The sequence below is a fragment of the Peromyscus californicus genome, unplaced genomic scaffold, assembly GCF_007827085.1.
Source record: "Peromyscus californicus insignis strain IS unplaced genomic scaffold, ASM782708v3 Scaffold_14__1_contigs__length_90479793_seg_2, whole genome shotgun sequence".
Classification (NCBI taxonomy): domain Eukaryota; kingdom Metazoa; phylum Chordata; class Mammalia; order Rodentia; family Cricetidae; genus Peromyscus; species Peromyscus californicus.
In genome coordinates this window covers 16882220-16896032 of record NW_026294436.1, presented here as the reverse complement: position 1 = coordinate 16896032, position 13813 = coordinate 16882220, and the positions used below count along the sequence as shown (strand labels likewise).

Here is a 13813-nt window from a genome sequence, read left to right as displayed (position 1 = left end):
GTCATTGAAGACATCTTTACAAGATGAAGCTCTATTGTTAGTCTGAGAGAAGAGCTGTATCTAGTTAATTGTATGTGCCAAGGGTTTAAGGAAGAGTTATTTATGCTTTATTCACATGAATAAAGGTGGGTAAAGGCAACTTATATTTTGCAAACATTGTCAACCTAAATGAATTTATTTCTTCTTTTTTTTGTTTCTATTTTTTTTCAAACCTACCCATGTCTTTTCTGTGGTAAAGAATTAGCCTATCTTGAAGTAGACGAGTCATAAAATATGATTGATTGACTAAATTACTTTCATTGCATTGCTTTTCAGGATACACCCACTGAAGGAAGAAACCTGCCTCTTTAAGATATGCAACACAGCTTTAAAATACTACATATGCATTACAACCAGTAAGACCCACTAATTACAATGTAGTGCATATTTTACATCAGTTCCCAAGCAGAAGTATGTGGAAGGGATGGGGGACAGAACAAAAATCCTGCATAAAAACCCAAACAAATATCTTCATGCACACACACACACACACACACACACACACACACACACACACACATACACACACACACACACACACACACACACACACACACACACACACACACACACACACACACACACACACACACACACGCATATGTTTTTTCAGCCATGGTCATATGTTTAATCTACTTTTAGCAAACTAAAATTTTACTCACTCTCTGAACATTGCAGGGTAACAAATTTTACCAGATAATTTTTATCGAATATAAACAGCATGTACATATTTCAAAGAAGCTCAGTTGCATGAAAGGTTAAAAATAGAATGTGTACATCAACTAAAACAGTTATTGGTAGATGGAGCATAAATTAGACAGCTGAAGGGCAGATTTGGTAAATGCAGTCTTGGCGATTGTTGTTCTCCCTCGAACTGCCTCTAGATGGCGATGTAGGCACGCAAAATTGCTGCCGGGCTGTAGCAGATGCGCACACCTCACTGCCTGTGATGCTGAAAGTATAATGCCTGTAGGGGAGCCCAGCATGTGACTCACCTGTGTGCAGTAGGAGAACGGTTTTCTACAAGCTGGAATACATTGCCGAATGGCAGCAGGGCGTGCCTGAGGGGAACAACCGCCTACAAAGGAAATATCACTGTTACTTGCAGATTTGTCTCTGATAATCATATTTAAAAGTTTGCTATTCCCCCTTCATGGCTTAAATGTATATGTCAGCCATATGCTACACGCCTAGCTTATTAATCACTCTAGGATGTGTTTAAAATGAGACGTTTATAGAGTTTTTCCATGTTCGTTGGCATCAAGAGTCTATCATGTGTCTATAACTGAGGGCAAAGCCTGTGAGCACCCGGATCGGTAAAAGAACTGATGAGATCTCTAGTTCAGTTCAAGAGCAGCAAACACAGCTGCTTAGAGACTCATTCCATGTGCCTATTCCTCCAGGTCCGGGCTGACCCAGCTAGGCGCTAACTAGGCTGATTCCAAAAGCCAAGTAAGAGAACGTCACTGTTGCTCCGTGGGTCCCATTGCTCAGCGCCGTGGAGAGGATTTGATAAGAACCAGGCCTAACGAACATACACAGTCGCATATGGACTTCCCCCTCGGCACGTGTACAGAAGCAAGGCATGAAGTCTAGAGTGGCCAGTCCAATGCTCCACACAACACTTGGAGGTATACAGTTGCTGATGCACGACTATGTAAATGTCTGAGTTAAAGGAAGGAGGGAGGTGTGTCTAAAACCCACCCGTGTACTGCACTGGTTTTGCCTTTCCTTGATTCAAAGTGGGAATAGACACGAAATACGTTTTGAGATAAGTCGATTGAGAAGTTGAGGCATGTAAGGGCAGTGTTTAAACTGTATTCATATGATGTCAGTCGAATTTATAGGCTCTGGTCTTTGCGGTGCAATAATTGTCAACCAATTACACTTCATGGTGTGGCAGCTAGCAAAAAAAGGCTTCAGGCTCGAGGCTAGAGAGGGAGAGCCTGGCTTAGGCATTTCCTGGGAATGGAGCTGCCACTGTTACTATTGTTCAGAAGAAAAAGAAAAAAAAAGACAAAACAGACGCCAAAGTTAAAAACAAAACCCAGAACCTACTGCCATCCGGAAGCAGCGCCTGGAGTTGAAACTGGTCACGTGGATATCGGTGACGATGACCATACAGCACCTGTCCATTTCACCCTCATGTCTGGGGACAGGGCATTCAGTCTTCAAATTTGTGGTCTCCAGGGTGGATTCTCCAACTCACACCCATTACAGGACATGGCTCTTAAGCTTAATTAAGAATGAAGCCAGGCTCTAGTTGTATTTATCCGGTGGTGCCAATGGCCCAAGCTCACTTGTCTGATGGCCTCATGCCTGGCACTGAGAAGGTCCACTATGCCAGCACAGCCCTCACCACTGTGTAAGCTTTTGGCCCATGGTCGAGCAGGAGGCCGCTTTTTGGTTCCTGGCTAGGCCTGCTTATAGAGGACTTAGTTTTTATCAGCATACGAAATGAAAAAGTGACTCAAAATAAATTATTGTATGATTGTACTAGGGGTTGATACCAGTAATGTAAAGGCATGTAAACAGGCTAAAGAAGGGACTGTGATTCTCCTGCTGCCGCAGACTTCTCCCAGCCTTGCATAAGCTGTTTGTCAGCTGCAGAACTAAAGTAAAATCAATGCCGATTTAATTTGCTTTGACAAGTAGACATCAAAAAATCTTTAAAATTATTGAGAAAACCATTTGTACAATCAAATTGTACCCTCTTTTAAGAGTAAGGAATCTTTCCTTCAGACTATTTTTAGGTTTTAAGTAATTGCCCTAACCAGGAAAACATTCAAAATCAGCCTGCAGTGGGTAAACATGAGCATCCATAACATCTACATTTTTTTCTTTGCATCATTAATGCCCAAACATTTCAATTTGAAAATGGTATGTTTATCAACTCGGCTAATTTGAGCCTCAGAGAAGAGACGGGTGGACCTGTGGGGGAGAACTGATGCTGAGTGGGCTCCTCCGAGTGTCCTCACTGATGGCACATGCTTCAACACTTAAGAGACTGCCGTTTTAAACTAGCATGCGTCTCCCTCAGATTCATCTGAGACCGTACATTTAGGACTACTTTGTTGTGTTTCCATCAATCTGTTTGTCTTATATGCTTTATGAGTCTTCACATAGAATTGTTGATTCCAAAAATGGGGGTGAGGCTTAATGAAAACCTTCCAGGAAGGCCATCAAGTCACCTGCTCTTCAACCTTGCTTCAATTTGTAAGCAAATTCCTCAACAGAAGCACACTGTGAGACCTTTCTGAAGGCTCCATGTGAGTCCTAGAAAGGGATACCTGTGACATTAAGGCCATCGGAACGCTGGCACCACACAGTCCGTTCATTATTGTTCCAAAGGCTCACTTTCCATGCGTAGTGATAGCATTTGCCACCTGCAAGGTAGTATGAAAACAGTAATTCTATTACATCTCTCTTACCCACAGAATAAGCCTCAATGCATCCGAGCGGAAGCGCTGAAAAAGTGACCTCCTTACCCGTGCAAGGTCGTGTTTCTAGAACCTGCTGGGGGCAGCTGTCTTGATTCTCAAAAGACTGGATTATGAATGTTCTTGACCTGGATTGGCGGCCCATGGTCTCCAGGCTTCTCCCATCGATGCAGGTTAACTCACACTTGCTCCACTCGGACCATGGGGTTATGTGGCAGTCTCCTGGGTAGTCACATAGTACAGAGTGGAAGAAATATTGTGAAAACAGGAACCAGACATCAGTGACAGAGATGGGGCATGCAAGGGGTCATGGGGTGGAAGTAAAGGGGCATGTGCAAGTCCAGATTTTGGCAGATTTTCAGTCTGAAAGTGCTATTTTTGGTGAAATAATTTATAGCTTAATCTAGTTTAGCAAAAGAGAGCAAAAATTAGATTGCCATAACTCTGCTTCAAGTTGGTCATTACAACTAGAGTATAACATGGCTGTTTAGGGGGGAAGTGGGAAGGATCTGGGAGGAGTTGGGGGAGGGGAAATGCCATTAGAATGTATTGTATAAAAACTATTTCCAATAAAAGAAAAATAGAAAAAACTTTAAAAGGGAGATGTAAAGAACACAATGACTTAGTTTCCCAGGATCAGTATACCACTGCAAAATGGATGTGCATAGAAACCATGAAAAATAAAAGTAGGGCCGGGCGGTGGTGGCGCACGCCTTTAATCCCAGCACTCGGGAGGCAGAGCCAGGAGGATCTCTATGAGTTCAAGGCCAGCCTGGACTACCAAGTGAGTTCTAGGAAAGGCGCAAAGCTACACAGAGAAACCCTGTCTCGAAAAATCCAAAAAAAAAAAAGAAAAATAAAAGTAGGTCATTGAAATAAGATATTTTTGCCTAAAGAATATTTACTTAAGTGCATTATGCATAGACATATTTATTTGTAAATGTAAACATATGGAGTAGACATATGGCACATAACTTAAATATAAACATTGACATATGAATGATGTATACTTAAATATGTATGTGCATATATAACATGCAAATGCACATATGTATATACATACACATACTGTATTGTAAGGAAATATTGCAAAACCTTAAAATATTCAGTGCAAGCTAAATTGCATAGTTAGTATTAAAGTAAAATAATCATTTTATGTTTCTAGTGATGACCTTCCCATCTCCACAGAACCTGACTGTTTATGGTGAGCTGACAAGCTTCTTGCCTCCCTCCCGCCATGCTACTGTCTCTCAGGATCCTCAGTCCCAAGATCCAGTCAGCATTCTGAATGTTGGGTAATATGGAGACATTGCTCGATCTGCCTGTTTTCTAGAGCCAAATCCACTGGTCAGTGAGGCCCAGGAAATGAGATCCTAGCTTAGGTTTTGTTTCCAAAAGTAGTACTGTTTTTTTTTTCTTTTTTTTCTTACTCTCTGTCTTTTAAAATGTTAACATACCCCACAATTCAAATGCATTAAATCCCATAAATAATTCAATATTGACATGATAGAAAAGGAAAAAAAAACAGTGTAAATAAAAACAAAACAAGATCATCGTTGGGGGGCTGCTGCTAATTAGGGGAACTACACACCTGGGCAAGGCACAGAGCACAGCTGCTTCAGGGTTCCTTCTTGGAAGGGGACTTCTCCACACAGGGCATCCTCCACGCGGACAGCTGTGTGGGATATTGAGCCGTTGTGGACTACGCAGGAAAAGCTGCGCACCTGCACGCCTTCCCCACAATCTCCACCCTGAGAGAAGAAAGGATGCTCTCGAAATTAGCTAGATAGAATCTCAGAGGTTCGGTCCCCAAGGAAACCCCAATGACACACAGCAGCTTTCTTCTCTTTGGAATTCCTTCTCAACGGTTGACAATAAAGCATCATTGAACTTCCGGGGTTGATAGGAAAAGTGACATAGAAACACAGGCGAGTGCTTTAGAATTTATGCCTTCAGAATAAGATCATTCATTCTGGGACTTGGGAAGAATTGACAAAATGAGAAAACTTGAATAATTTGTCTCCATGTACGTAAGAAAATAGTCTGATCTATAATCACCTCCCAGAGAACATGCACAGTCCTGGAGTATGAATTTCTTTTATTTTTCCAATGTTTTCCCTTTGCAGAAGTTGATCCTTTCTCACAAGGATCAGGTTGGGATGCAAATAAAACTGATTATTCTCCATTGCTGTTTGAAGTGGTTTTCCTGGTTTGCCTACTGTACTGAGTAATATACTTTGAGGATGTCTCATGCTAGTGTCACCCAAGAAGCTGGACACCGAGGGGAATTCATACAGTGCCCCACAGACACAGAAAGGTAGAAATGAAAGGCTTGGTGGGCATTGAGCTCAACTGTCTGCTGATGGAAATTACTCATGAGATGGGTCTCTTCACCAGGATTTTAGTTAGGTGTTTGTATTTCAAAAAGAAGTCCTTTGGAAATTTGGATGACTTCAGCTGACAGCTACATTTCCTCTTGTATACCTAGGAAGCAGAGCTGGAGGCAAAGCTTTGATGTTAAGGAGGTGCTGAGCCAGGATGCCAGTGAGGAGGATCAGACAGAACCGAAGAGAAAGGAGGGAAAGCTGGGCAGTGAATTACACACTGGACCCAGTGCCACAAACAACGGCAAGTATGTCTTGGTTGCTCATAATATCTTCTAGATGTGCCATCCCGTGCCTCGGTACCACCCATAAAGGACAGAGGGCAGGGGTGGGGGGAGGCATTTATAACGCCAGAAACTCTTTTGATCCTATTCTCACTGATCGGCATTCATTCTGGTGTCGATTTTCCTACATAACCAGGTTGAATTTGTGTCAACTAAGTCCAAAAGCTAGTAGAGAGCTAGTTTTCTATTCCCCTTTGCTGTTGTGGCTACTCTGTGTCCATCTGTAGAGATAGATAGATAGATGGATGGATGGATGGATGGATGGATGGATGGATGGATGGACAGACGGACGGACGGGTGGGTGGGTGGGTGGGTGGATGGATGGGTGGGTGGATGGGTGGGTGGGTTGGTGGGTGGGTTGGTGAGTAGATAGGTGGGTGGATAGATAGATAGATAGATAGATAGATAGATAGATAGATAGATAGATAGATGGATAGATAGATTAGATAGCTAGATAGAGACTATCTCCTCATTAGATGATAGTCTGGTAACTCTACACTAGAAACTTGAGTTTCATCTCTTTCTTGGTCCTTCCTGTCTACAGAGGACAGATACTGTCTGGATCTTGGAAATCCTGAAGTTCTTACAGAATCAGGAGTGCAAAAGGACAAAAGTGTCAGTTAAAGCAGTTAAGATATTGACCGTGGGCATAGAGTAGGTGTTCTGTCTACTCACAAGTCAGCTGGTGCTAGCCAAGTACAATGGTACAAGCTTCTGGGCATCAAGGGAGCTCGTGGGTGGCTGGTAGAGAAGTAAGATGGCACAGACTACCAGCTTGGGAGCTCTCTACACAAGGCAAGTCAAGACTAAGAAATTCAGTAGTGAGGTTTCAAGTCAGCTATAGCTAACTGTGATCTGAAAATCATCAAATGGGAAATTCTAGAAACAAACAACTTAGGTGTTTAACTGCATGCCGTTCTGAAGCACATGATGGCATGTTTCCACCCTATCTTATCCTGCACAGGATCTTTTGAGTGTATATTGTAGTACTTGTTCTAATTCATTACAGGCTACTATTATGTCAGTGTGTCCAACTTAGAAATAAACTTTATTACAGCTATTGCTATATAAGAAAATTATGCTAAATATTAGGTTCAAAATTATCTGATTTCGTGCATTCTCTAGAGATCTTGGAATGTATCTGTCATGCAAGATAAGACCAAAAAAAAGTGCAAGGAGATCAACTGGCAAATAAATGAAACATTCAGTTTGGGTGAACCCAGATTGTAGAAGCTTAAAACATAAGGATCCTGAGGCAGTACGCAAATGGGGACACCCATGGTGACACATGCCTTTAATCCCAGGAAGTGATGGCAGGAAGCAGAATGGTATATAAGGTGTGAGGACCAGGAACTAAGTTTGTTAAGCTTTTAGGCTTTTAGCAGCAGTTCAGCTGAGATCCATTCAGATGAGGACACAGAGGCTTCCAGTTTGAGGAAACAAGATCAGCTGAGGAATTGGCGAGGTGAGGTTAGCTGTGGCTGGTTCTGTTTCTCTGATCTTTCAGTATTCACCTCAATATCTGGTTCCTGTGGTTTTTTTTTTATTAATAAAACCCTTTAAGATTTGTGCTACAGACACCACACACTTTCTTAGAAGAAAATTAATAGAAATTATAGTTGGTTTATTTAGGATAGTTTCTCAGTTTGTTCGTGCTACTATAATAAAATACCTTATACTGAGTAATTTATAAGTGATGGATACGCACTCCTCAAGAGAGTCTGAGATTTTCAATATTAAAGTATCAGTAGGTGGCTCCTTTAGATGGGACTTCCACATGTCCTGGGGGCAAAAGGCAGGTGCCTTGGGCCTTTCATCATGAGGGTGGAACCTTCCAAACCCCTCCTGCTGATGTCATTTTTCTCTTATATTAGTGGCCAGTCTTCAACGTAAGAGTCATGAAGAGCCCAGGCACACCACAGCAGAGGGTGGATCACTCCAGGACTATCATTTAGTCATGAAAAGTACCATAATTTTAGGCCTAAATGCATCTCTGGGAAGAAGAAGTTTAAAATCAATCTACAGTATAACAATTAAAACAAATGTTCTAATAAAAATTCACTGCCTAAAATGGAAAATAACAAGAACAAACTGAATTTCCTTTCTGGTGGGGAGTGCTCCTTCATAACTTAGTATCCAGATGATGGCTTTGCTGACTTTTCTAGGTGCAGTTTTTGCTGATGAGTATGAGGACTTCGTGTACTTGGAGACAAGTCTAAAGATGCCGTAGCAGATGTGGGCTTTGGAAGTCCTGATACCTTCAACTGACAGGATGAATCAATGAGAGTCTCTTTTGACATTCCATCAGGCAGCTTGTGTAGCAGTGCAGAAAACGAGCCTGCAATGGGGATCATCTTAAAAACCAAGACAAACAGTGATAGGCTCCTTTTGTGTATCCTGGGATCAGCCCACATTCATCCTTAATCTGTTATACTTTTAAGGACGGTGCCCACATGAAGAGAAATCAGCATCAGACTGACAATTCCATTCATGAATCAGGCACTCCTTTGTACAGAATTTACGCACTCCAGTCAGAAGGCAGACCCCAGGTCCTTAGAGCAAGCTGGCAAGTAGGGAGCATTTCCTCATCCACCCTCACTGCCTTGATTCTGAGTGGGGTTTTGTTTACACTGAATTTTCACCTCTACCAGATGTGAACAGACAGATGATGCTAGTAAACAGAACTATAGTTTCAATCAAATTTTTAGTAGCAAATACAGTTCATTGAGCTCTTTATTTACATGAGGTACTGTGCTAAGTATTTCATATAAGTTATCTAAAAAATAGCTACAAGCGTGAATGTTCTCCAACTTCAGATTGAATCAATTGAAGATTAAAATTTTTGTAAAAAAATACTTTGATTAAACATGCATAGGTTTTTTTCCCTTGTCATTACTCTTTATGTCATATAATGAATGTTTGCATACCATTTACATCCTAATAATTAGCACTATAATTAATCAAGAAATACTAACATACAAAGGCAAAGAAGAATGTAGGTTATATGCAAATACTATAGCATTTTCTATGGAGGACTGGAGCTTCTGAAGGTGTTGGAAGTGATGGGGAGGGTACCCAGGAGTCAACCTATTGTGACTCTCATAAGCTAGACAAGAAAATGAAGCTTGGAGTGTTTAGATAATTGGTAAAGAAGTGCACCGCTACAACTTCCCAGAACCGTGAGCCACATTGTGGTTGCTAGATTCCAGAATCTCAACTCTTCATGAATAGACATGAGTGGTTGAGGAACTTGCGTAGGGCTCGCAGGGTTTATGAAGGTGAACACATCTTTTTTCTGTTAATGTCTTCCTATGAAAATTAGAGGCAAACTTGTCACATCCACAGTGCCATTTGCAAGCCTCCGTCATTATTGCCTGACACTTCCTGAAGTCAAGCAGCCAGTGACATGCTATTGCCACCATCAGCAGCAGTCCCCTGATGGGTTAGAGCATGAGCAGACAGGAGTAGCTTTGGGGAGACTTGGTGTTCCTTTGTGTGAAAGGCCTGCATGTGTTTTGATCATCAATGCCCCAAAACTTAGCTATACTTTTAAGAAAAGACACTTAGTGAAAAGATCCCAAATATTTACTTCACAAAGAATTAGCAGACTTCAGGAAAGCTAGATGCATCTGGGCCTCACAACAGCCAGCCCAGGTATCGTCACAGCCCTTTTCCCCATGCTTCTCCTTCATTTGTGTCTTTTCTTTTGAGCCCTCTTGCTTTTGAGTGACTGACTTTATCCACTAGGTGGAGGAATGTGGCAGCCAAGAGTTTGTGATTGCAGGGTCTTTAACCAGCTTCAAATCCACTTCGAACTCATCATCAGGAACATTGACTGCCCTTGTGTAGGTAGGCACCCAAGCATAAAAGTGAACTATGGACTGTTTTTGAGAGATTTGAGTAGAGTAAGTCTCTTCCTGAGGATATCAAGTGCTGGTGGGTGGGACTCACCCTGTCCAGAATCTGACGCAGTTTTGCTGTTTCCTGAGGAAAAGCCAACTCCTGCCCCCTGGGTCTCTACAGCCTCTAAAGTAGTGCTTCATGAGGAAATCCACCAACCTCCATCTACCTAGTCACAGACCATGGTCACTGCCCATCTTTGTCCCTATGGTTCTGGCAGAAGCGCCATGACAGCAACAGATTCCATTGGGCATTTGCCCAACGTGATCCAGTGAGACAAGCTGCTGGACTTATCTATCAAAGATGAAAAGGCTGCTGATACCTGAGAAGGAAAAGGGAAGGTGCAAAGGCAGAGGAGGAGTGCATGTTGCGAAAGACCTGGAGTGAAGCCATCCTCTGTCCCTCATCATCTCCTTCCTTCTCATCCTTTACCTTCTGTGTTTGTTAACTTTCCTCTCCCTTACCCCATCATGTAATGGCTCCTTAAACTCCCTGTCTACTATGTCACAGTTGTCATAATTATAAAGGGGAACTATTTTGTCCTTTTTCTTGATTTCAGTCATTTCAGATAGCACTTCAAATTGCCGAAGACTTCAGAGAGCTCTTTAGGCAAGTAGACAAGGTTGACTGCTTAGAGCTGTTAGGTTACTTCTGAATTCATCAATCAACATGTCTACCTTATCTCCACAAAACAACAACAACAACAAAAAGGAGTACTGAATGCATGTGCCACATAATTTTGTTCCTCTGAGACCTATAAAGATACATGGGCATTTAATTTCTGCAGTATTACAAAGCTGCTCAACACAGCCATCCTGACAGGGGCACCAAACATCTTTATAAGAATACTCTGAAGATTGCTTAATGTGTAATCGAAGTTATTGTTGCCTAATTAAAATACACTTCCAAAAAGGAACTGCCGGAGAAACTACTGAAAGGCAGACATAAAGAAAATCAATGCACCTTTTCTCAAGCCAGAAGCCAGAGAGAGCAAGCAATAGAAGATCTTCACTGATCAAACACAAGTTCAGTGTCTGTGACACACAATAATGTCACCAGGCATTTATATCTCAGGCCAATAAAAAAGTAATTATTAAGGAAAGGGTAGTAACCTTGGTTCATGTAATAAAGTTAGAATATAGCTTTTATCCACTTTTTATCTTCTGCCCACAAGCAAGGCATTGTCAAAGCCAAAAGTTAACTTTTAAGAAACACAATCCAAAGCAAGCCATGCATTTCCAGAGTCAGGGTTTTGCTTAATTAAACAATGATTTGATATTCCCAGCAAGCAAAGGAAAAAAAAAAAAACCATAGAATTCTTGAGGTTGCCAAAGAGATCGGCAGTTCTGTGACCCGCTTGTTATAATCAGTGCCTAATGAATGGCTGTTTACTTTCTTAGCAGTATAACTCTGTGGGAAACTAACTCACTTGCTTGCATTTTTCCATGTTCTCCATTGTGTTAAAAATAACAGGTGCCCAGAACCTGGTGCTGTGTAATTTATTCAATCACTGTATTGGATGAGACAAGTGCTTTGCACATACTGAGAAGCATTCTCTAAGTGTCATTGCATGACCTACCTCCAATTTACATGCAGACCAGTTGCCAAGGACCCAGCTATAGCAGGGTATCACTGGGCAGGGTTTCTGCTGGATGAGCTCTGTGGGGCATTGCCGTCCTTCTCCTTGGGTTGGCATAATGATAAATCGAGTCCGGCTCATTCGACCTAAAATAATAAGAGAGGTGCCAATTATTGGTTAAAGTTTGGCTCAGAAATGGAGGGAAGAATTGTTGCCTTGTATGTGTAAGTCTTCATTCTATGACAATGAACACTGTCCTGTCCCTTGTACTCTCCGGTTTCTGCCATTTCAATTTAGATGTTGAGAGAGACGTAAACTATCTCAATATTGATGTTTCAAAAGATCTGAAATTATCCCCATCTTCTACATCAGTCTTCAGGTCTGAACTTGGTATCTCTGTCAAACAGGCTGATTTTGTGAATGCAATAATGCTAATTTCCTTATCAAATATTTATTTATTAAGCTTTATTGTGATCTAGGCTTCTTGCTATGTACCAGCTATAGTGATAAAATTGTTATATATATCTTCTGCTTCCAACAGGGGGCACAAATATTAAATACAAATAGAGAAAGTTGTGTGTTTTTTTTGTCCACTAGGGCAAATGAAATCATGAGACAAATGCCACATAGGTCATTACTCTAAGACATTCCACAGGATGGTCACATCCGATCTTCTTACAGTTTTCCCCAGTTAACTCAATAAGACCAGTTTTCCTAGAGATTGTGGGCCCATTTCTTCCTTTACTGAGCTCAAGCAAAAAATTATAGGTTGGCTTATGTAGAGGAACCAATGGCGCTCAAAAACTGTATATTCAAAGAGGTACTCCATGCCACAGTGAAATGAAAGGGTGGGCTAATGAGTGGCAGAGAAGACAGTGTCTCTTCACATCCCAGTAGCACTTCCAAGATAAGCTCAATGGGGCAGTGGATGGAATCACCCAAGCTATTCAGCTGAATCACCGTCTCTTTTCATGGCCCCCTCATTGCTGGTTTTTCTTATTGATGAGTATGAGACACATTTCATTTAATTATTGTTATATAGTTTATCTTATTTATGCATATGATGTAATTTCTTTGTTACAAAGTGAACTATGTTCATGTATTTGGCACATGTTAAAGAAAGGCAGAGCTTTCTGGGAGTATGCACTGAAGCACACCCACCTCCCATGTCCCATGCTAGAAAGGCTCAGAGACGGTTTTCTTGAAAAGTTGAACTTGAAACAAGATCTCTGAGCAGTTGTGGTATGAGGAGAGTGCTGTGTACAGTGTGTCAAGAGACGTCTCAAATTGCAGGGTATGAAGCTAAACTGAGGACCTGACAGTGGCCACAAGGCTAGAACAGTGGTGGGGAAGAGGAGATCTAGAGAAAATTCTGGGGTCTTTTTGTAGATGTGAAAGACCCTACATGTATAACCAAAGAGAAATAGAATGATGTTTTCATAGCATTCACTTGAAAGCCTAAGGTAACATACTCCCATGGGGCCAGGTCTCTTGCTGTCATTCAGAATATTACCACAGACTTTAGTGATCAAGTACTCTCTCTTTGGAGAAACTTGAAAAACAAAACAAAACAGAAAGCTCCTGAGAATCTAAATTCTTTGGTGGGTGAGTCCTGCTGCTAACGTTATACTCTCTGTACATTAAGTACTAATTGAAGAGAGTATTAATTGAGGGGGGTGGAAGTATAGCTCAGTGGTAGAGCACCTTCCTAGCATGTGTGAAACCTCGTGTTCTCACAAAAAGACAGTGTCTCTGAAAATCCCCTAACTGGTTATGTGTTTGTTTCATATTTTTATAAAATATCTACAATACATTATATCATCTAAAATGTATGATAGATAATATACCATCAAAGCACTTATTGAAATGGTACCATGTGCTTGACAATATTCTAAACAATTTATATGTACTGGCTCATACAATAGAACAATCTTGGAGAAAAGTCTATTATTTGTCTGTATTACAGGCGAGAAAATAAATCCCAAAGCACTTAGGCCTGTTATCTAAAGTTAAACACTAGTCATGTGGGGAATGAGAGTCATACCTAGGATGCTTCAACCATGCTGTTGGGTTAAATCTGCAAGACGTTAGGAGAGCTTGTGGTATTGTATTCCCCCAACTATTGTGCATGCTAATAAACTTATCTGGGGTCAGAGACAGAGCAGCCACAATATTAAACATGAGGAT

At 41.3% G+C, this 13813-nt stretch overlaps 1 protein-coding gene across 2 annotated transcripts in view; it reads right to left on the bottom strand.

Moving 5' to 3' along the window:
• Positions 1 to 13813, bottom strand: part of Thsd7b (thrombospondin type 1 domain containing 7B) — an 831070-nt gene that overhangs the window by 14451 nt on the left and 802806 nt on the right. For both annotated transcript variants that reach the window (XM_052736826.1, XM_052736827.1), the window contains exons 21-25: positions 11627 to 11772; positions 5071 to 5230; positions 3528 to 3701; positions 3330 to 3425; positions 1035 to 1117 (exon numbers count right to left, since the gene is read on the bottom strand). In XM_052736826.1, the coding sequence (XP_052592786.1) occupies positions 1035 to 1117; positions 3330 to 3425; positions 3528 to 3701; positions 5071 to 5230; positions 11627 to 11772 (659 nt within the window). The remainder of the gene's footprint in view (positions 1 to 1034; positions 1118 to 3329; positions 3426 to 3527; positions 3702 to 5070; positions 5231 to 11626; positions 11773 to 13813) is intronic.